The sequence below is a fragment of the Artibeus jamaicensis genome, unplaced genomic scaffold (assembly GCF_021234435.1).
Source record: "Artibeus jamaicensis isolate MK-2021 breed Jamaican fruit bat unplaced genomic scaffold, CSHL_Jam_final scaffold_461, whole genome shotgun sequence".
NCBI classification, from domain to species: Eukaryota; Metazoa; Chordata; class Mammalia; order Chiroptera; family Phyllostomidae; genus Artibeus; species Artibeus jamaicensis.
Genome location: NW_026522045.1, coordinates 6,471,170 through 6,491,493, shown reverse-complemented (window position 1 = coordinate 6,491,493; position 20,324 = coordinate 6,471,170). Strand labels below are relative to the sequence as shown.

Below are 20,324 nucleotides of genomic sequence, written 5' to 3'. Positions count from 1 at the left end.
ATAGAATGTTTCTCTTGCTCTAAAAAAATTAATAAAAATATATCCTTAGGTGGGGATTAAAAAAAAGGACACAGGCTTGCATAGGAATGATACGGCCTATCTTTTAAAATAATTGTATAATTATTAGTATTAGATTCATGATTAATAGTATTAATAATAAATTCATACATTAGTAGGATATTTGGATAAATAAAAACAGTACTGGTTTAAATATATATGTTGACTATCGAATGCAATTCCATTTTAGAAATATTATATTTTGGAAAGGTATATTCATTGTGGAATCAATAATTCAGGTAATTTAGACTACACTATCTGTGGTGTAATCATTGTCACTGTTTCTTGGTGCCTTGGTTTTCAAAACTGAGATGCATCAGAATCACCTGAAGAAATGTCAAAAACAGTAGTTCCTCATCAGGTGATTCAGGAGTGACAACAGATTGAGAGTTAAGAGTAGGAGCTGTCAGTATTTTAAACATTTTCCTAGGTCACAGGTTGCAAACACAAGGCCCGTGGGCTGAATCCAGCTGTCCACCTTGTTATCTGGCCTGGCACCTTGCTTCTACCCGGTACCAGCGCTGAGCTCCTTGCCCCTAGTTAAGGAGTAGTTACATTTATACAGTCCTAAAATTACATTCGGCCCTTTGAAGGCAACCGCAAGGCCTATGTGGCCCCCTGGAGAAAATGAGTTTGACACTGCTGCCCACTTACCAGGCAAGTTAAGTGGTCTGTGTTTACAAAAACACTGACATATACAAGGTTTAAAAATTACAGATTTGGGGTTATTTTCTTACCAAGCTCTTTTGAAAATAAAAAGCAATACTTTCCACATAAGTACAGTATTTTGCCATGTATAGTGTGCTCCCATGTATAAGGTGAACCCACATTTTGGCCCAAACTTTCAGGGAAAAAATCTTTTGTTTTAATTTTTAATTGAAATTTTCATTTATTTATATTTAGAAACAAAACCAGTTATTGTATTCCAGGGTATTATTTTCCATATGGATATTATTATTGCTTTCTAGAGTTACACTTTTAACACATAACCATAAATAAAAGAATTAAAAACATTTATATAGGTATGGAATTAGTACTCCTCATGAATAATGCATATCCTTATTTTTCCTTAAAAAATTTGGGCAAAGCCCTGGCTGGTGTGGCATAGTGGATTGAGCATCGGCCTGTAAACCAAAGGATTGCTGGTTCGATTCCCAGTCAGGGTACATGCTTGGGTTGCAGGCCAGGTCCCCAGTAGGGGGCACATGAGGAGTAACCACACACTGATGTTTTTCTCCCTCTCTTCCTCTCTAAAAATAAATACATAGACTCTTTAAAGAAATTTTGTCAAAAAATGCACATTATACACAGCAAAATATGATACTTTCTTGCCTTTGGCCACTTACTTATAAAGAACAGTTAGGAACAGCACTGAGCTGGGTCCTGTACTCAAATTATCAATCAAAATAATTAATAATTAAATACCTACATTTAATATCTACTATGTCAGGCACTGCACTAGAAAGTGAGCTCCAGGATAATTAAGACAAAATCATTGTTCTAAGAAGGGCACACACTCAAACACAATGCTAAATATTTAGTATTGTTTTTAAAAACTTATAAAGCAGCTTCATGTTTTAAGTGTGGTAGGGATAAAAATGGGAAAGGATCATTTCAGCTTTAAAATGTGTCTCCTAATGTAATTTACATGTCTCCTGGGTAAGTCTTTTAAACATGTTGGGCAGGCCTGCTCAGATGCTCTTTTGAGAAAACCCTAGAAAAGAGTAGAAACATGAAATTTAGCCTGTTTGTTTTGGTGTTTTGATGTAGTGCAATCTGGACACACTGGGTTGAGACATATAGATATATCTCCTCAGCTAGGTCCCCATGCCTTCACATCTGAGTTCTTTTATAAAAATAAAACAAAAAAAGGTTATTTTGTTAAGAAGCAATGTTAAGACCAAGAACCATGGGAATGTTGTTCACCTGATAAACATAACTCTGAAGTAAAGATAAAGGCATTCTCCTTCTATAGGGTCAAAGGGGGAGTTAGCTCACCAAGGACTCCAGAGAAATCAGTGACTGTTTGTTACCTTGATGACTCTAGCACATCAGCAACAGGAACCTGCAGAAGGGAAAGTATTCCCAACTGACATGGCAGTAATCAGGGGAGGAGTAATATCACAAAAATCAGAGCAATGACAAGGTGGAGCCCACCTATTTTGTTCTCTGGATTTATGAGCATGGGTGAAAACTCTTTCCACGTACTTGATGGGAGCCAGGGTCCTGTGAAATGTTGGGGAGCTGCATAGGAGGTAGCTCAACAGTTCTATACCTTATCTATTCCACTCAGTAGCCTGTAAGGCCAGCATTATGCCCCATTCTAGAGAAAACTGACTCTTTAAAAAGAATGTATCTGTAATGAAAGTGTTTATTCTTCCAGCTAAGACTGGAAGATATTTAGTCTATTCTTTAAATTTGTTGAACCAGTGACTCTTATATGTTACCTGTATTATTGTGTTGGCCAAAAAGCTTGTTTTTTTTTTTTTCATGTCTCCAGCAGTGCTTAGTTGTCTTTAAACTTCATTGGAAATGAGTTTGTTAGATTGTATTGTGACAGCTGCCCTATCAGCATGCATTTAAAAAAACTTATCAAAATTGGTGAATTTTTGTGTAGCCATTTAATATTGAAGATGGAAGAAAATATGCAACATTTTTGGTATATTAGGCTTTATTATTTCAAGAAAAGTAAAAATGCAAGTGAAAGAGCAAAAAGATTTGTGCAATGTATGGAGAGGGTGCTGTGACTGATTAAACATGTCAAAAGTAGTTTGCAAAATTTGGTGGAGAGGGAAGACCAGTTGATAGTGATCAAATTGAGATGTTAATTGAGAACACTTAATGTTATACCACATGGGAGATAGCCGGCATAATCAAAATATCCAAATCAATAACTGATGAAAAATTAAATATGTGCCTTTTATTTCACAGAAAAAACTTAAATGGATTCTTTGGCCAGCCCAATACATTCACAGGCTCATTTAGTAATTGTTTTCATTACTTCTAAAACTCAATAAATGGGGAAAAGTCATGTATTATCCAACCACAGAGAAATGTGCCCCTATTAACACACTAGGGAATTTTATTTTAGATTTTTTGGGGGATGGTACTCATAATACAGGGTGGGGCAAAGTAGGTTTACAGTTGTTCATATGGAAAATAATACAATCATCAATAATTTAAGAATATATTGTGTTCCATGTACTCACTCACAAGTGTATTCCTACTTTTGCCCCACCCTCTGTATATATATTTTTAATGAGACAATAAATGTATAGGTTGCTTTTTCATTGCTTTATTAACTTTACATTTTTCCATGCAAATGGGTGAAACTACTGTTGACAGAAACTTAAGACTATGTGCCAAGGCAATCTCCAATTAGAGGTTGGTAACACAGAACCCACTTGACACATGGAAATTACATATGGTTCACAGCAAATGGATCAATAAAGGCATATCAGGAAATGCAAGGAAAAAGAAAACAGTGGAAATCACAGTATTAATCTCATGGAAAATGACAGGAATCAGGGCATAAGGCAAAATTCATCATGATGGTCATGGTGATTAGAGAGCTCCCCCATAAGAATACGCAGACAATTCCTCAACTGCAGCTCCCTGAGTTTTCTCCTGATTTCTCTCATCTCCTCCATGAACATTTCCATATCATCTACATCTCCACCCATCCCATCATTGACCTGCCGATTGGGTATGGCCCACTGGAAGTTAGGGGCCAGTCGGCGAGCCTGTCCCCGTCTATTATTTCCTGCAAGCTGGTGGCCTTCGCCTCTTTCCAAAGGGCGGTCTTCCTCTCCATTCTGCATGCGCTGCTCCATTTCTTCGTTTTCGTGGTGCATATTTGCCATGATATTTTTTCCTCGTTTTTCTTTGAACACAAGTAAGACAAAGGCAAGGACAGACTGAATGCTGTGTGCACTGACCAGTAGTATTCAGATCCCTGATATGAAAGGTTTTTTAAGTTTCATTTTTTCCCCACCTTAGGAGATTCGCGCGCCCTCTAGGGGGCCTCCATTTCCAGCCCCTCCCTCCAGCTCTCTTTTCCCCTCCCTCCGCCAAAGCCCACCATTTTTTTTCCTTCCCAGGATTCTTTCCCAGAGCTCAGCAGAAAACGAAATGGAGGACTGGGGACGAGGAATGGAGGACTTGGGAGGGCGTCTCAGACTACTCTCTGTACAACGCCCCCCACCACTGTCTCCCGCACTCACCTGGGCTTATCCTTGCTGCCTGCTCCTCTTTCCGATTCTCCCCACGAGTGCACCGCGGCAACACTTGAATCAGCAAACCTGCAGAAGGCCGGGTCGGAGGCTAGCTGCTGGCGCTGAGCGCTCCACACCCACCCGCCACTGCCTCCCCTTCCCGGCCCTCCCTGTGTTGTTTCTCTAGCCCTCTCTCCCTCCACCCGGTTCACCATTTTTCTACAGGAGCTCGGGGATGATTTCCCATTGCTTAGGTGCTCTGCCACCCTCCCTGGGACCCTGCTGCCCCAGCACCCGCACCCAAGGGGGTCACTATTTACTTTCCTAAGAATGCCGGGAATGGAGAAAGCTAGCAGAGACTGCTGCACTGATCCCCGGCCAGCTGCCGCCCAGGCCTCCGCCCGGTTCCCAGGCCCTTACCTGCTCCGCTTTTACGGGCCTTACGCCAGCCCGCAGTGCGCAGGACAGCGGGGAGCTGGTACCCAGAAGGGAGTGACAACTGCACCAAACGCTGAGACGCTCTGCAGCTCCTGGTCACGTGAGGGCACCGCGTCATCAACAAGCTCACCCCCCACTCCCCCAGCTTGTGCTGTGCGTGCCCCCTCACCCACCTCATCCACAAGCACATACAACCCCCTCCGCGGGATTGTGCTATAGCGCCCAGCTTGCACTGCCTTGTCAATCATGTGGTCCTCTCTAATCTGAGGGCCCACAAATGGCATTACCTTATTGGTGTTGGAGTTTGCCCTTCTCTGTTTACCTAAGAGGTTCTGCAACACCCTCCACCCCTCCCATTCCTGCCCCAGGCCTTGGTTTTGGCGTTTTCTACTTTCTCTTCTTATTGGCCACCTCCCCTCACCCCCGACCTCAACCTCTCCCTCCATGCATACACATATATTCACCCCGCACAAGCACAGCCAACATTTCCCAACTGCCTCCCTGAATTCATAACCTTCTAGGTAATTTAGAATGAGGACTAGGGTGGGGAAGTAGCAGGGGACTTGTCGGAGAGGCAAAGAGTTAGCATGAATTGTATATATCCTTCCCAATATTTTTTTATTTCCTTTTTTAAAAAAAGTCAATATACCTTAAAAATTATGAGAATTCATTTTTTAAAACATATGCTTCATCCTGCAGAATGAAATAGCCTCATGGTTTGACTATGTTCACCAGTACCACACAGAAAATATTTTCTCTGGCTCCACATCACTTCAAATCACTTTTAAAACATGCTAGCTTGTTTCAAAATTTCACTGTGCAAGGAGGGAGGCACCTTCCTGATCACAACTGGTGTTTTCAAAATGATCTGTAAAGTAAATATTCAGGGAGAAGTCCTCTTGTCAAATCTTGGGCATTTTATGTAAATTTATGTGATGTTTTTATAACACAGTCTTTGGAGAAAATGACTTTTTTTCTGAAAGAAAAGAAAGTTAATACTTTCTTTTCTGTCATTTTTTCACAGTCTTTCTTTTACTTTTCTGCTTTTCTTTCCAAACCTTTCAAACCACTCCTACAAGTATCTCCTTAGAATGATGTCAGAGGTTAAATACATAATATGCAGAAGTCAGTTCCAAAGCCATATGCCTTTTCATGTGAACGTTTCAAAAATACTAAAAATAAGCATGGGGTAAGTGAAACAACTAAACTTGAGATCGAAACTCACCTTAAGTGTAAATATTTCTTTCTCCAACTTGAGATAGCTAAGAAATTCTCACAGCTAGAAAATAGAGATGTCTTTAGCAGAGTGGCCTCTTATTTAAAAATATTTAGTAAGTGTTGCCTGCAATAGAGGAACCAAAAGAGATATATGCACTAAAGCAAGACAAGCCAAATGCTTACTGCCTCTAAATCTGGCTCCAAACTCCTATGTAATCTACTATCTAACTAAATAGCTTGGACATTAAATGAAAGAAGAGTATATGCCTAGTGCATCTGTAGTTTGAGATTTTGGAGATATATAATATGTGTGTGTGTGTTTGTGTGTGTATAGTATGTCCAGAAAAAGAAAAGTCTAGCCATTGTTAATATAATGAGAATGGTTTGTGTGACATCATATAACCTGGCAGCCAAGGAGAGTAGACTGGAATGCACATGTGTGAACAATGATGACTTCACTCTACTAGTCAGCAGGGGCAGTAGACACTGTTGAGTGAGCATGTATACTGTGTGGCTGTTGCATTCAAAATGACTGAGTGAGTAAAACAGTGAATCTGCATCAGATTTTGCCTTAAGTTTGAACATTCCACCACAGAAACTATTTGGATAATTCAGAAGGCCACAGCTATGGGCAACTGGTGATTGGCAGCTTCATCAAGACAATGTGTCCACTCATGCATCACATCTCATGCAGAGTTTTTTTGTGAAACATCAAATTACCCAGATGACTCAGCCCCCCTGAAGCCCAGATTGGGCACCCTGCAACTTCTGGCTTTTCCCAAAACTAAAGTCACCTTTCAAAAAGAAGAGATTTTAGACTGCCAATGAGATTCAGGAAAATAGGATGGGGCAGGTGATGGTGATTGGGAGGACTGTGTGAGGTCTCAAGGTGCCTACTTTGAAGGGGACTGAGCCATCATTGCTGTATGTAAAATGTTTCTTGTATCTTGTATATTCACCAATAAATGTCTTTATTTCTCATATTACATGGCTGGATACCTTCTGGACAGACCTCGTATAAAAAGTTGGTTGTTATACCCTGGCTGGTATGGCTCAGTGGATTGAATGCTGGCCTGGGAATCAAAGGGTCGACATTTCGATTCCCAATCAGGACATATGCCTGGTTTGTGGGCCAGGTCCCCACTAGGAGTGTGTGAGAGACAACCACACATTGGTGTTTCTCTCCCTCTCTTTCTCCCTCCCTTCCCCTCTGTCTAAAAACAAATAAATAAACACATCTTAAAAAATAATAGAAGAGTAGTCTAGTAGTGAGAAGGAGGAGACTGGGCTCACATTTGGGGAAGTACAGTGTTTATAAAAATAACTTATTCCCCTCTCCTCATCTCCTGTAACTATGGTAGACAGTGGTACTTGATTGGCTCCCTTCCCCAAAGCTAAGGGAGTGGCATCCTAAAAGCATTGTACATAAAGTTTAGGGATATCTACAAAATGGTAACTTCTCATTATTCTCCTAGATATCTGCTTCATCACTGGGATTTTTAGCTACCTAGATGGTATAGAAACCTGGAAAGAACATTTTTGCAGAGATGATGTGGTGGTGTGGCCAGGTGGAAAAAGAGCTAGACTTAACTCCTTACCAAAATTCCCAATTCTGGAAGCATGAAAAAGAAATCCTACCATGGCTATAGGCTCTAGAACTGTTGCTGGGGCGAGGGGAATTAATATACAGGCTTACCAGAACCTGTTACAGAGTAGGGGAAAGAGATCTATGAATCACACTAATGCTATGTGAGAGTCATCAGCTGGGACTCAAATGCAAAATATGGCTCAATCTTCCAACATGCCACCAAAATCTAAGGGAGCTGCATGGGTGCGAATCCTTATCAGAAGGCTCTATAAAAATCAGACTTGGGCCACAGTGATGATTAATCACATGGGGATAGCAATATTACCGTAAGTAGTCAGGTAAAGAATGTCTTTTTACTTCTCCTCCAAACTCTCTATCTGAGTAAACACAGGACAGGAGGCAGTGGTGGTTAATTTTATGTCCACTGGTCCATGGGATGCCCATATATCTGGTTAAACATTTCTGGGTGTGTCTGTGAGGGTGTTTCTGGAAAAGCTTAGCATTTTAATTGGTGAACTGAGTAAGCAAATGGCCCTCAGATGATGGGCACCATCCAATGCATTGAGGGCCTGAATGTAACTAAAGGGTAGAGGAAGATTGTATTCACTTTTTGCCAGACCAGTTGAGCTGGGTTGTTGATCTTCTGTTTTGGTGTACCTGACTTTTAAGACTTCTAATTCAGACTGGCATCTACATACTGCTCTCCAGCTCTTAGACCTTTGAACTATACCACTGGCTTTCCTGGTTGTCCAACTTGCAGGCAGCACACTGTGAAAATTACCAGCCTCCATAATTTTGTGAACTAAGACCTTGTCTGTCTGTCTGTCTGTCTATCCATCCATCTCTACCTACCTTGTGTATGTTTACACACACTGACTGTAAAATCAAAGTAAATACACTAACAATTTATTTAGAACTTCTTTGGGCTCTTGTGGTGATGAGTGATAGGCCAAAATCATAAATCTTCTGATTTGCATTTTTTACATATTTCAAATAGTCTACAAAAATTATGTAGACATGAGAATATGTAAGAAATTATTTTTAAAGACTAGTAAAACTGATACTTTTTATGTGTTGGTAGTACAGATGGTTTTTATGTATCTCTAATAGAGAGTAAATTCTCTTTCTCTCCCTCTCTCTCACACACACACACATACACACACACACACACACACACACACACATCTTTTCCCTTTCTCTCTTCCTTCTTCCTTCTTTACAATTCTACCACATCTCCTGAATCAGGAACTACATTTGCTATCATGAATCTGAGACTCAGGCTTTAGCAGCATGACAGTATCTTGTGCTGCATTTTACACTTAGAAACCTATACCTGGTGATTTGGTGCTCCCGTTCCTCCCTCATCCACTCCCATTTAGTTGTCTTCATCTTTAAAGTTAAAGATGCATTTCTGATGCTGCTCCTCAGGTGGTGATTATCTCTGTCTTCCAATTTATCCAAGGAAAATGTATTCTTTTTGCAAGTAGAATGAAAAGTCATTAATTATTTTTCTTTTAGATTCAGGTTATGAGATAGAATGTACAGACTTATTCTAATTTTCTTAAATATAAATGGAGATGAAAATAAAGTAAAATCGCAGTTATATAAATGCAGATATGTGACAGTCATTGTTGTATATGTATATTCATTCTCCAAGTTCTTTGAAGTGGATGCTAAGATTATTCCTCATTTTACATACCAGAGAATTTCAGGACAGTGAGGCTAAGAAAAAAAATAAGTAGTGGAGTAGGAATTCAAACATATTTGTTCTTTTTCCTAAGTCCATGTTCTTAACCTCTACTCAATTAATAAATCCCAAAATTTATATTTTATTAATTATTTTATCCGTTTATTGTTTGACCCCCTTTTTGCTCTGCTAGGCCTTGCCAGCCCTTCCCACATTTCAATCTCAGTACCATATTTAGGAGCTTTGATTCCCAAGATATAACTCTTTCTTTCCCAAGATATAACTTTGACTCCAAAGATATAAGGACAACAAGGCAGATACAGCCTTCCTATTCTCATGGAGTTCATGGTTTAATGGAAGAAAACCAGAAGGAGAGTGTGGTAAGTACTGAGGGGCACTTGGAGCGCTGAGTAAGAAGAATTAATTCAGTTGCCAGTGAAGTCTTCCAGGAAAAAGTAATACCTAGGAAATCAATTTCTGGTAGACAGAGTGAAGAGCTTTGTGAATCTGATCTCCAGTGACACAGGTAAAAATTATATTAAAAAAATTTAAAGCCTCTGGAAATGGTCTTAAGGGCATATATCAAATGAAGAAATACCTATTCAAGAAAATGTATGGCCCTAGCTGGTGTGGCTCAGTGGATTGAGTGCCAGCCTGTGAACCAAAGGGTCACCAGCTCAATTCCCAGTCAGGGCACATGCTCTGGTTGAGGGCCAGGTCCCCAGTAGGGGACATGTGAGAGGCAAGCACACACTGATGTTTCTCTTCCTTTCTTTCTCCTTTCCTTCCTCTCTCTCTAAAAATAAATAAAATAAAATGTAAAAAAATAAAGAATTAGAAATAATATATGTTCTCTGACCACAAAGGACTAAAAATTCATATCAATAATAGAAAAAATAAGAACCTCACAAATATTTGGAAACTAAGTAAAATTCTTAAATAGACAATGCATCAAACAAAAAATTAAGATGGAAATCAGAATATACTTTGAGGTGAATGAAAATGAAACACAACATACGGCATACCAATATTTATGGGATGGACCTTTGGTAGGTTGAAGCACAACTTATGGGATCAAGCTAAACTTGCACTGAGAGGGAAAGATAATACCTGTAAATGCCTGTACTGAAAAAGGTGAAAGATCTTAACTCAATATCCTAACTTTCCACCTAAGATACTGGGAGAAAAGTGAACTAAAAATAAAGAAAACAGAAAGAAGGAAATAATAAGAGCAGAAGTTAGTGAAATACAGAATGGAAAAAGATTAGAGAATATTAGTAAAATCAAAGTTGGTTCTTTAAAAAAATCAAGAATATTGAAAAAGCTTTAGATAGCTTGATGAGAGATAAAGGTAGAGTTAGAGATAGAGAGAGGGAGATAGATAATAACTCAATTTACTAGAATCAGAAATGAAAGAGGGGTCATTAGTACTGAACTTATAGATAATAAAAAGGGTTATAAAGGAGTAATGAAATGTATACCATTGTACTGGATAACTTGGATGAATTAGACAAATTCCTGGAAAAAATACAAACTACCAAAACAATCTGAAGAAGAAATTGGATAGTCTCAATAGACTTATAACAAGACTGAATTAGTAATAATAATAAAAAAACTATGCACACACAAAAAAAGCCTAGAACACATGGCTTTACTGCTAAATTCTACCAAACATTTAAAAAAAGAATCCTTCAGAAGTTCTTCTAAAAAAACAAAAGAACACTCATTTCATTTTATACAACAAGCATTGTTATCCTGTTACCGAAACCAGAGAAAGATATGACAAAAATATAGTATTTCTTACAAATATGCATGCAATAATCCTCAGCAAAATGCTAGGAAAACAAATCAACAACATATAAAAACAATTCTATATCAGAACCAAGTGGGATTTATTCCATAATTCAAGTTTCATTTAATATTTCCAAATCAAGAACTTCTTCAACATGATAAAGGGCATTATGAAAAACCCTTAGCTGACATCATACTTAATGGTGAGACATGAGATGCCTTGCTCCTAGGATCAGGAACAAGACAAAGATATGTGCTATTACCACTTCTATTTAATATTGCACTAGATATTCTAACCAGGACAATCGGGAAAGAAAAAGGAATAAAAGCCATTCAGATTGAAAACTAAGAAGTAAAATCATCAATTTACAGGTGACCTGATCTTATACATAGAAAGTCTTATGGAATTCACTGATAAAAACTAATAGAACTAACAAACAAATTCAGTATGCTTACAGGATCCAGGATTAATATACAAAAAAATTATATTCCTATACACTTGCAATGAACAATCTTAAAAGGATTAAGAAAACAGTTCTATTTATAATAGCATCAAAAATAAGAAAATACAGGGTCCAGCAGAAGTAGTGCCCGCTTGAGTATGGTTGGTAGGGTAATAATAAAGGTGTAATAATTTATAGTTTTAATTTGAACACTTCACCTAAAATATCATATAGTGCCCTTCAGTGTGATATTGTTATGTTACAGAATTACATGATTATGATTTTGTAATAAAATATTTTGTATTTAAAAAGGGGCATTATTTGTGCTGGAGCCTGTACTTAGAAATAAATTTAATAAGGGCAGAGTATAAATTTAAAAATTTATACTCTAGTCTTGAGTATAAATTTACAAAACAGTCTTGAAAAAATTAAATAAAATGCAACTGAATAGAAAAGATTCATGTTTATTAATTGAACTTTTTAATACTGTTAAAATGGCAATAATCCTCATATTAATCTAACAATTCATTGCAATCTCTTTCAGAATATCTTAACAACCACTTCAATACTAACTATAATCAAATTTAAAAAATAATACCTTAAAAGGCAAGAATAAAATAGAATTAAAATTAAAAACTCTTCACCCCTGCTAAAATGGTTAGAATCAGAAAGGAAGGGTCAAGAAATATGTATAAAGGACCCATGGACAGTGACAACAGGGCAGGGATTAATGTGAGAAGTGGGGGTGGGTAAGGCAGGGGAAAGTAACAGGGAAAAATGGGGACAACCATAATTGAACAATAATACAAATTTTAAAAAGTAGAAAGTCAGGAATAAAAAGTGTTGTCAAGGATATGGGGAAATTGGAAAACCTACCCACTGCTAGTGGGAATGTAAAATGGTTAGCTAGTTTGAAAAACAGTATGGCAGGTCCTGAAATGATTAAGCATAAAGTTACTGTATGACCCAGTAGTTCAATGCTTAGATATCTATCCAAGAGAAATAAGAACATACATCTTCACAAAATTTATGAATGTTCATAGTACACTATTCATAGTAAGCAAAAAATGCAAACAGCTCAAATATCCATAAATGGATTAATAGATAAACAAATGTGGCACATCCATGCAATAAACTATTGTTCAGCAATTAAAAATAAAGAAAAACATGCAATACAATGGATGAATCTTATAAATATGTTAAGTGAAAGAAGCCAACTGTAAAAGAACACATTTTTATGAAGACATTTTTAGATAATATCCAGAATTGTGAAATCTATAGACACAGAAGGTAGATTAGTGTTCACTTAGAATTGAAGCAATAGAGACATAGGGGAGGAGTCATAGCTAAAGGTATGTTGTTTCTTTTTTACTTAAACATGTTCTAAAATTGACTGTGGTGATAAGTTGCACCTAACTGCATATATACTAAAAACCATTAAATTGTATACTTTAAGTGGGTGAATTGTGTGGTGTATGAATTAAATCTCAATAAAGTTTTTTTAAAGCTGTCGTAACTGTTAGAATGGCTATCATCAATAATCAACAAACAAGTGTCAATGAAGATGTGGAGAAAAGGGAATCCTCATGCACTATTGGTAGGAATGCAAATTTGGTACAGCTACTGTGGAAAGCAGTATGGAGTTTCCTTAAAAAAAAAAAAGGAAAATGGAACTGCCCTTTGACCCGCTTCTGGGTTATATCTGAAGAAACCTGAAACACTAAGTGCTGGCAAGGTTGTAGAGAAAAGGGAACCCTACTACACTGATTGTGGGAATGCAGACAGGTGCAGCCATTGTGGAAAACGGTATGGAATTGTCTCAAAAAAATGAAGATGGAACTACCTTTCAATCCAGCGATCCCACTGCTGCAACTATACCCTAAGAATCTTGAATCACCAATTTAAAAGAGTCTATGCACCCCAATGTTCATAGCAGCACAATTTACAATAGCCAAGTGCTGGAAACAGCCTAAGTGCCCATCTGTAAATGAATGGATTAAAAAAACTATGGTACATTTACACAATTAAATACTAAGCAGCAGAAAGAAAGAATGATTCCTACCCTTTGTGACAGCATGGATGGAACTGGAGAGCATTATGCTAAGTGAAATAAGCCAGGAGGTGAAAGACAAATACCCTATGATCTCACTTATAAGTGGAGCCTAATCAATAAAACAAACAAATGAGCCAAATAGAACCAGAGACTTGGAAATAAAGAATAAACTGACAGTGACCAGAGGGGATGGGGAAGGGGGATAACAGAGGAAAGAAGAGGAAGTGTCAAGTTAAGGAATATTAATAGGGGACTCATGGGCATGGACAATGGGGGGTTTGACTATTGGAGTGGGGGGTGGGGTTGGGGAGAGCAATGGGGAAAAAGGCAGAACAACTGTAACTGAAAAACAATAAAAAGAGAAACCTGAAACACTAATTCAAAAAAATATATGCACCCCTATGTTAATTGCAGCATTATTTACAATAACCAAGATTTAGAAATATCCCAAGTGTCCATCAGTAGATGAGAAGATAAAAAAGCTGTGGTACATTTATACAATGGAATACTATTCAGCCTTAAAAAAGAAGAAAATTCTACTTTGTGACAGTATGGATGGACCTGGAGAGCATTATGCTAAGTGAAATAAGCCAGTCAGAGGAAGACAAGTACCATATGATTTCACTCATATGTGGAATCTAATGAACAAAATAAACTAACGAACAAAGTAGAAATAGACTATAGATGGAGAACAGAATGACAGCTGTCAGAGGGGAGAGTGACTGCAGAGCTCAGTGAAAAATGTGAAGGGATTAAGCAAAAAAAATGATAAAAACCCTCATAGACACAGACAATAGTATGGTGATTACCAAGGGAAAGGGGGTCAGGGGGCAGAAGAGAGTATAGGGGGATAAATGGTGATTAAAGGAGACTTGACTTGGGGTGGGGAGCACACAATACAATATACAGATGATGTGTTATAGAATTGTACACCTGAAACCCATATTTTATTAACCAATGACACCCCAATAAATCCAATAAAAATAAACAGCACATTAAAAATAATAGAAGGAATTTCTTTAAAAGAATTAACCACTATTATTGATATGATAAGAAGTTATTCAGGCTGAGTGTGTGAAGAGTGGTTGAGAGAATGTTTCAGATGGGGATAAATGTGGGAACCAAGACCAGGACTTGAAAGAGCATGAGCTTTGAGGAGATGGTGGGAATTCATTCAGCACAACAGTGTTTTTGTTGTTGATACTACTTATTAAAAACCAACTGTTGCAGAGTAGAGATTAGGAGCAAGGGCTTTGGCCTTAGGCAAGCATTCCACTTAATAAATGGGTTGCCTTAGACACAACAATTTCTCAATGCTTCACTTTCCTTTTCTATTAAATAGTAGGTTAGTGACATAAGATCTGAAAAAGAACCAAGTTTATAGAAGGGAAGAAGTCCAAAAAACTATTCTCACAGTTATAATGCAAGGGTAATAGCATTATCCATTAGGATAAAAAATTGTAAAAATAGTTATTTCTTAATCAGACAGCAGGAGGCTTGGATATCAAAGTAAGATATCAAAATGCCACTTAAGAAAATGTGATTCTTTCTTTTAGTGAGCTAAAGGGCTTCATGTTATTTGTAGGTATGTGTATGTATGTGTGTGTATATATTGCACTGTACCTCCTGTCCTTCATTTTTCCTTTACTGACACATGGTAAACTTGTTGCACGTATGCATCTAACTCATTCCTTTAAGCAGATTCCTTACCCTACACCAAAAATATTAAAAGAGATTCAGGCAAAATATTTGAATAGACATTTCTCAAAGAAAGACATAAAAATGGCCAATAAGTACACAAAAATATGTTCCATATCTAACCAAATTATCCATCAAATGATGCAATTGTTTTTGCTAAGGGTTTTGCAAAATGCTTTTGTCAGAATATCAGATACATATCTGCTTTTGGATACTGCTACCTGTGAGTGATCCTCCTCAAACTTTACCCTAACCTTGAACTTTTCTTGCAAAAGGAACAAATCAGCTTTTCTCTTAGCTTTTGTCTTTTTGTTTTGTAGAAGGAGCAGTGATATAGGGCATCTGGTCTCACTTTCAAACACATACACTTTCCTGTCAGTTTACTGTGCAAAATTTTGCACAAGATTACTCCTGTCATTAGCATCATGGTAAATTCATTATTATTGTTCCTCTACTTCTTTTCTTTTGTGCATCAGGGTAGCTATGTGTTTCTGTAACTTTGAAGTTTATAGACTATTTACTTTTGGTTGATGTTTTCATTCAGTTATTTAGGATTCATTCAATATCCTATGTATTTAAGTAAAAACTGAAGAGAGTTACACATACCCTACACTCTACAGTGTAATGAATTATTTGCTTTATTTAACTTGGAATTGGAAGTCAAAATTTGAGATATTAGGAAAGATTTGTCATTCACATTAAGGTTTATTGCACAGAGAAGCTTAATGCAAGAGGCAATCTGCCTTGGGTCCTGAGCATCGTGCATGTTATGAGGGATGTTGCTCAATGTTTTTCACTGGACAAAGAGAAAACTTGCTTCTGTTTACTAAAAAAGTGGTGAATTCTCTAAACTCAGGGTTTCTTTCTGCAACACAATGCACTACATGTGCATGTATATATAATGGGCCCTGTGCTACCCCATGGAGCCCGAAGATCATGGATAAGTGATACAAACCAGTATGAAACACTAGACAGTACTTTTGCCATGAGTAATAATGTCCTTTGTCCCTGACCTGGGATTCTACTGTCTTCTGCCATTATCCATTAACCAGTAGCAGTTAACCTGTTAAATTATAAGTAGGGTAAAATCATAGACTGCACAGTTTTTGACAGGTGTTTCCAGATATTATCCCTAAATCAATTATGCTAAGGCAATGTTTCCAACCAGGATTTTTGCCATATTGGTATACCACCTATGCTATTAATATTGTGTTCTACTTTATTATTATCTTCAAAGTCACTCACTTATTTAATGTGAATACTTTTTTGAAAAGGAAAATTTACAATACTATCCTAACTCTAAACTATCATCATTTGCCTTACACAGAGTGTTCACTAATGCACATGTAAATAAATAAATTGTAATTAAATATTACAATTTAATATTTGTAGCCCTGGTCAGTGTGGTTTAGTTGATTGGAATGTCATCCCATACACCAAAAGGTCATGGGTTCAATTCCTGGTCAGGGCACATACCTAGTTTGTGAGTTAGATCAACAATCAGTGTCTGTCTGTCTGTCTCTCTCTCTCTAAAAGCAATGAAAAAATATATTCAAACATCTAGATATAGGATGGGTTCATCTTGTTTGTAAAACTGCCACAGTGAGCCCCTGGACCCTCATTTCACTCCAGCTGGAATGCAGGTAGACCAGCAACCATCAGGCTGTTGCAAATTGGAAGAACACCCTAGAGACATGAATTGCCCCTCTAAAAAAGCATCACAAAGAAAAAAGAAAAGAACACAACTGTGAGCCAGATACATATATAGATATGCAGATTAACATATAGATATAGTTATACTATTCTACATAGCACTTCCATGTTTCCAGGTAAGGGTGGGAATATGTCCAAATCTGTCTTTAATATCCCTTTACAATTTATACATGTCTAAGGGTATCTGTTTAACTGGTGAAGTGGACTTGCCACCAGTCCACTTCTGGAAGTGGAAGAGATCTCTTCTGGAAGAGATCATTCACCCTAAGGAAATAAGAGTCAGGAAGATAAAACCATATTTAGACTCAGAGAAAGCATAATGTCTGTTACTCAGACTTGTCTTCTGGTCCAAACCCCAAATTGACCCATTCTGACTCTTATGGGCAAGAGGGGGTCCATGATTAAAATCCCAGTTGTCAAGGTAGCTATATCATGACCCAAGTGGTCCTGCATGTCTGTCTAAATTGAAAAAATGGGCATTCTTCCACATCTGCAGAGGTCATTCTAGGAATTCAGCCTACTGAAGAAATGTATTGTGTTACACTATTTGAGAATCCCAAAGTATCAACAGCAATAGGGGCCTGAAAAGTACAGAACCTGGATGAAAGGGCAGTAATAGCCAATATATATGGTAGTATCAAGGGGATGGGATGGGCAGTTAGGTAGGTACAGCAGGAGAGGAACATAAAAGTGGTACAACACTAACAGTTGGCCTGGATTTGTTCTTAAGCATAGGTGAGAACTGTCTCTACCCTCCCAAATAGTTCAAACAAATCTTTTGGAAGTTGGGCTCCTGCATGGGCAGATGGGTTAAAAAACAGGTCAAATAAAGCTCAGTGATTATCATATTTGGTCCTCACAAGGCGCCTTAGAGATCATTATTTTCTCTATTTCACAGATATCCTATCAACAGATATAAAGCATCTCACTGCCTTTAGAAATAAATTGATAAGTGCTAGTGATTATTTATTTTTGTTATAAAACTTTTATTATTTTAACAATGCATGTACATTCTAAGAATAAGAAAAAATACAAGTAAGCAGAATTTTAAAAAACACTCATAAATCCTACCACTTAATGTACTTTTCTTTTATCCCTCACATATTTTTCTGTGCATATATTTAATATACAAATGTACCCTTTTCTTTTAAAAATATGATAGTCACATATTTTTAGTAACATTTTTTTCATTTTATATCCTGTCGGGAACCTTTTTTTGTACAAATGAGTAAAGCTCTCTCTCCTATTAAAAAGTATACACTTTAAGATTTGTTCAAAATATAATCAACAATGAGATGTAGAAGCAAGAGATACATTTAAAAACCACCATTATAGTAATGCATTAAAACTAGAAATATGAACAAAGGTTTATCATGAAAATGCAAATCTAAAGAAAGCTATATGGCAACGTTAATATGAGAAAAAATAAAAATAAAGGTAACCTACATCAAATAAGGGTAAGGGTGGTTTCGATTAACCTTCCAACGCATCACTATAAGTTTGTTTCTTACTCTCCTTATCTCATCTAATTCATTTACTTCTCTAACCATATCATCCTTGCTTAAATGCCTATTGTATATATCTTCTTTAAATTCCTGGAGAGACTGAATCAGCTTTTCTCTAAATGTTCCTTCTGTTTTTTTTTCCTCCTCTGGTTCTTCCTCCTCCTCTGGCTTTTCCTCAGATTTTGGCTCTTCCTCAAGCTTTGGTTCACTTTCATTTTCTGGTTTTCCTTCAATTTTTTGACAGGATTTCATTTTGTGTCTGTTCTCTTCCTTCCTTTCCTCTTTTTTCTCTTCCTTTCTTTTTTTCCTGTTTATTTTTCTTTGAATATAATTGCTTCTAGGGAGCAAGAAGGAGATGGTGTAAGTCAAAAGCTTGGTGTCTGGGCCCGTGCTCTGGACAGAGATCTTAGTATTTGCTTTCTCTGTTTGTTTATGAGCTATCATCCAATATCTTCCACCCAGGAGACCCACTCAGCAATCAGGGCTTCCCTGAACCTACCCCTCTTACCTGCATTTTCCAACACCTCACCTCTCTGTTGCTCCTCCCTCCAGCCATTTCCAAGGCCCTCCTCAACTACTTTATTGCACAGGGCATAACACAAGACCCTCCGAGAACAGAGTAGTCTGAAAGCAGGGTGGGGTGCGGAGTGAGGAAGGGGGGGGGGCCCACACCTCAGTCTCGCCCTCGCCCACCTCCACCCCAGGCTTATTTATATTCCCCTCACCTACCAGTACTGATCCAGTCAGTTTCTTGTCTTTTCTAGCAGTTGTGCAGGGTTGTGGACAACAGATCTGCAGATCTGCGAACAAATGGCAAACGGGAGGGGAAGGGATGGGAGAGGGAGGAGGGAGTGGAGGAATGGAGGTGGGGCCAATGCTTGGTAATCAGCAATGCACACTTTCCCTCATTAAGGTTCTTGGTTATGAAAACTTTTTCACCTCTGTTTCTCCCTCCCCCCCCCCTTATCCCCTTCTCCACAGTGTGAGTGAGCTTGAATTTCCCATCAGATAGGTAGTAGGAAAAGCAGCGTTAAAACTGAAGCAGGGGTTGGGGGAAGGGTGGGTGTTGGGTGTGTGCTCTGAGAAGGCAGAGGATTATTTTTAAATTGCCACAAGTCTCCCTCTCTCCCCAGACCCTTAGTGGCCCCATTTCCAAAAGGTCGTAATTTCCTGCCGACGCGGAGATGGGAGGTGAAGAGGTGATTTGACCAGGTCCCTGCCCTAGGCCACCACTACCCTGGATATTTTGACACCAACCTGCAAAATTCCAGCCAATTGACTCCTTTGCCTTCCCTCGCCTCAGGCATCGGCCATCACGCTGCAGAAGGAAGCTGGTATCCAGACAGGAACAAGGAGCAGACTAGTAGGACTTCTGTACACGTCGACTCTTGGTCATGTGAGCTGTACGTCACCAGTGAGCTCGGTTTCCTAATTTCCACTCTCAGCAAAAGCGCGGCATAAGTAAGCCGGCTCTTGATCCCTCCTCTCTGTAGGTCTTGTCAGGCTTTTTTGTTTTTGAGTATCCCAAGGGGAAATTTTTCATTTGCCTTTCTCTGGTTACTAAGGAGGGGCTGCATCTTTTTCTGGAGCTACTAAACTTTTCTGCTTCTTTCCAGAATTCTCTTCCTGCCTTCTGCTGCTAGCATTAAGAACACCTACAGCTGTCGCCCCACCTCTAGCCTCCATTTCATCTGCAATCTGGTCCTTGGTTGTTGCTGTTGTGGGGCTGTGTGGGTTTGGCAGCGGGTTGTAAAAATAAAAATCCTGGGACAGGACCGAGTTTTTTATTCTAGTTTTTACTTTATTTTTAATACGTACATACATACACTATACATACACACACACTAAGATTGTGCATGTGTATCTTTTAGTCAGGAAAGACAAAGATAAAATTACTTTAGTTAACTAGTACAAAATGG

The 20,324-nt window shown here is 38.1% G+C and overlaps 2 protein-coding genes across 5 annotated transcripts; both read right to left on the bottom strand.

The window, feature by feature from the left end:
- Window positions 1-3,336: 3,336 nt before the first annotated feature.
- On the bottom strand, window positions 3,337-4,833 carry BEX3 (brain expressed X-linked 3). 2 transcript variants are annotated; one of them, XM_037141046.2, is made up of 3 exons: window positions 4,692-4,833; window positions 4,281-4,358; window positions 3,337-3,940 (listed from the first exon to the last, which is right to left on the bottom strand). In XM_037141046.2, exons 1-3 carry the CDS (start codon window positions 4,825-4,827, stop codon window positions 3,582-3,584), a joined length of 573 nt encoding a protein of 190 aa, XP_036996941.2. In that variant the 5' UTR covers window positions 4,828-4,833; the 3' UTR covers window positions 3,337-3,581. The 2 variants fall into 2 exon arrangements, with proteins under 2 accessions (XP_036996941.2, XP_036996942.1); XM_037141047.2 differs by lacking the exon at window positions 4,692-4,833 and adding an exon at window positions 4,592-4,675.
- Window positions 4,834-10,905: 6,072 nt separating this feature from the next.
- TCEAL9 (transcription elongation factor A like 9) lies at window positions 10,906-19,796 on the bottom strand. Of its 3 annotated transcripts, XM_053657532.1 has the most exons (4): window positions 19,663-19,796; window positions 19,135-19,205; window positions 18,914-19,029; window positions 10,906-18,742 (listed from the first exon to the last, which is right to left on the bottom strand). In XM_053657532.1, exon 4 carries the CDS (start codon window positions 18,655-18,657, stop codon window positions 18,343-18,345), a length of 315 nt encoding a protein of 104 aa, XP_053513507.1. In that variant the 5' UTR covers window positions 18,658-18,742; window positions 18,914-19,029; window positions 19,135-19,205; window positions 19,663-19,796; the 3' UTR covers window positions 10,906-18,342. The 3 variants fall into 3 exon arrangements, with proteins under 3 accessions (XP_053513507.1, XP_036996945.1, XP_036996944.1); XM_037141050.2 differs by lacking the exon at window positions 18,914-19,029 and having other exon boundaries at window positions 10,906-18,739; XM_037141049.2 differs by lacking the exon at window positions 18,914-19,029 and having other exon boundaries at window positions 10,907-18,742.
- Between the last annotated feature and the right edge of the window lie 528 nt (window positions 19,797-20,324).

Coding starts and splice junctions, on each gene's coding strand:
- BEX3 (XM_037141046.2), bottom strand. CDS start 4,827: ATGACGCGGTGCCCTCACGTGACCAGGAGCTGCAGAGCGTCTCAGCGT. Junction 4,359..4,691: donor GGCCCGTAAAAGCGGAGCAG/GTAAGGGCCTGG, acceptor GGCCTTCTGCAG/GTTTGCTGATTCAAGTGTTG. Junction 3,941..4,280: donor GGCAGCAAGGATAAGCCCAG/GTGAGTGCGGGA, acceptor TTGTGTTCAAAG/AAAAACGAGGAAAAAATATC.
- TCEAL9 (XM_053657532.1), bottom strand. CDS start 18,657: ATGAAATCCTGTCAAAAAATTGAAGGAAAACCAGAAAATGAAAGTGAA.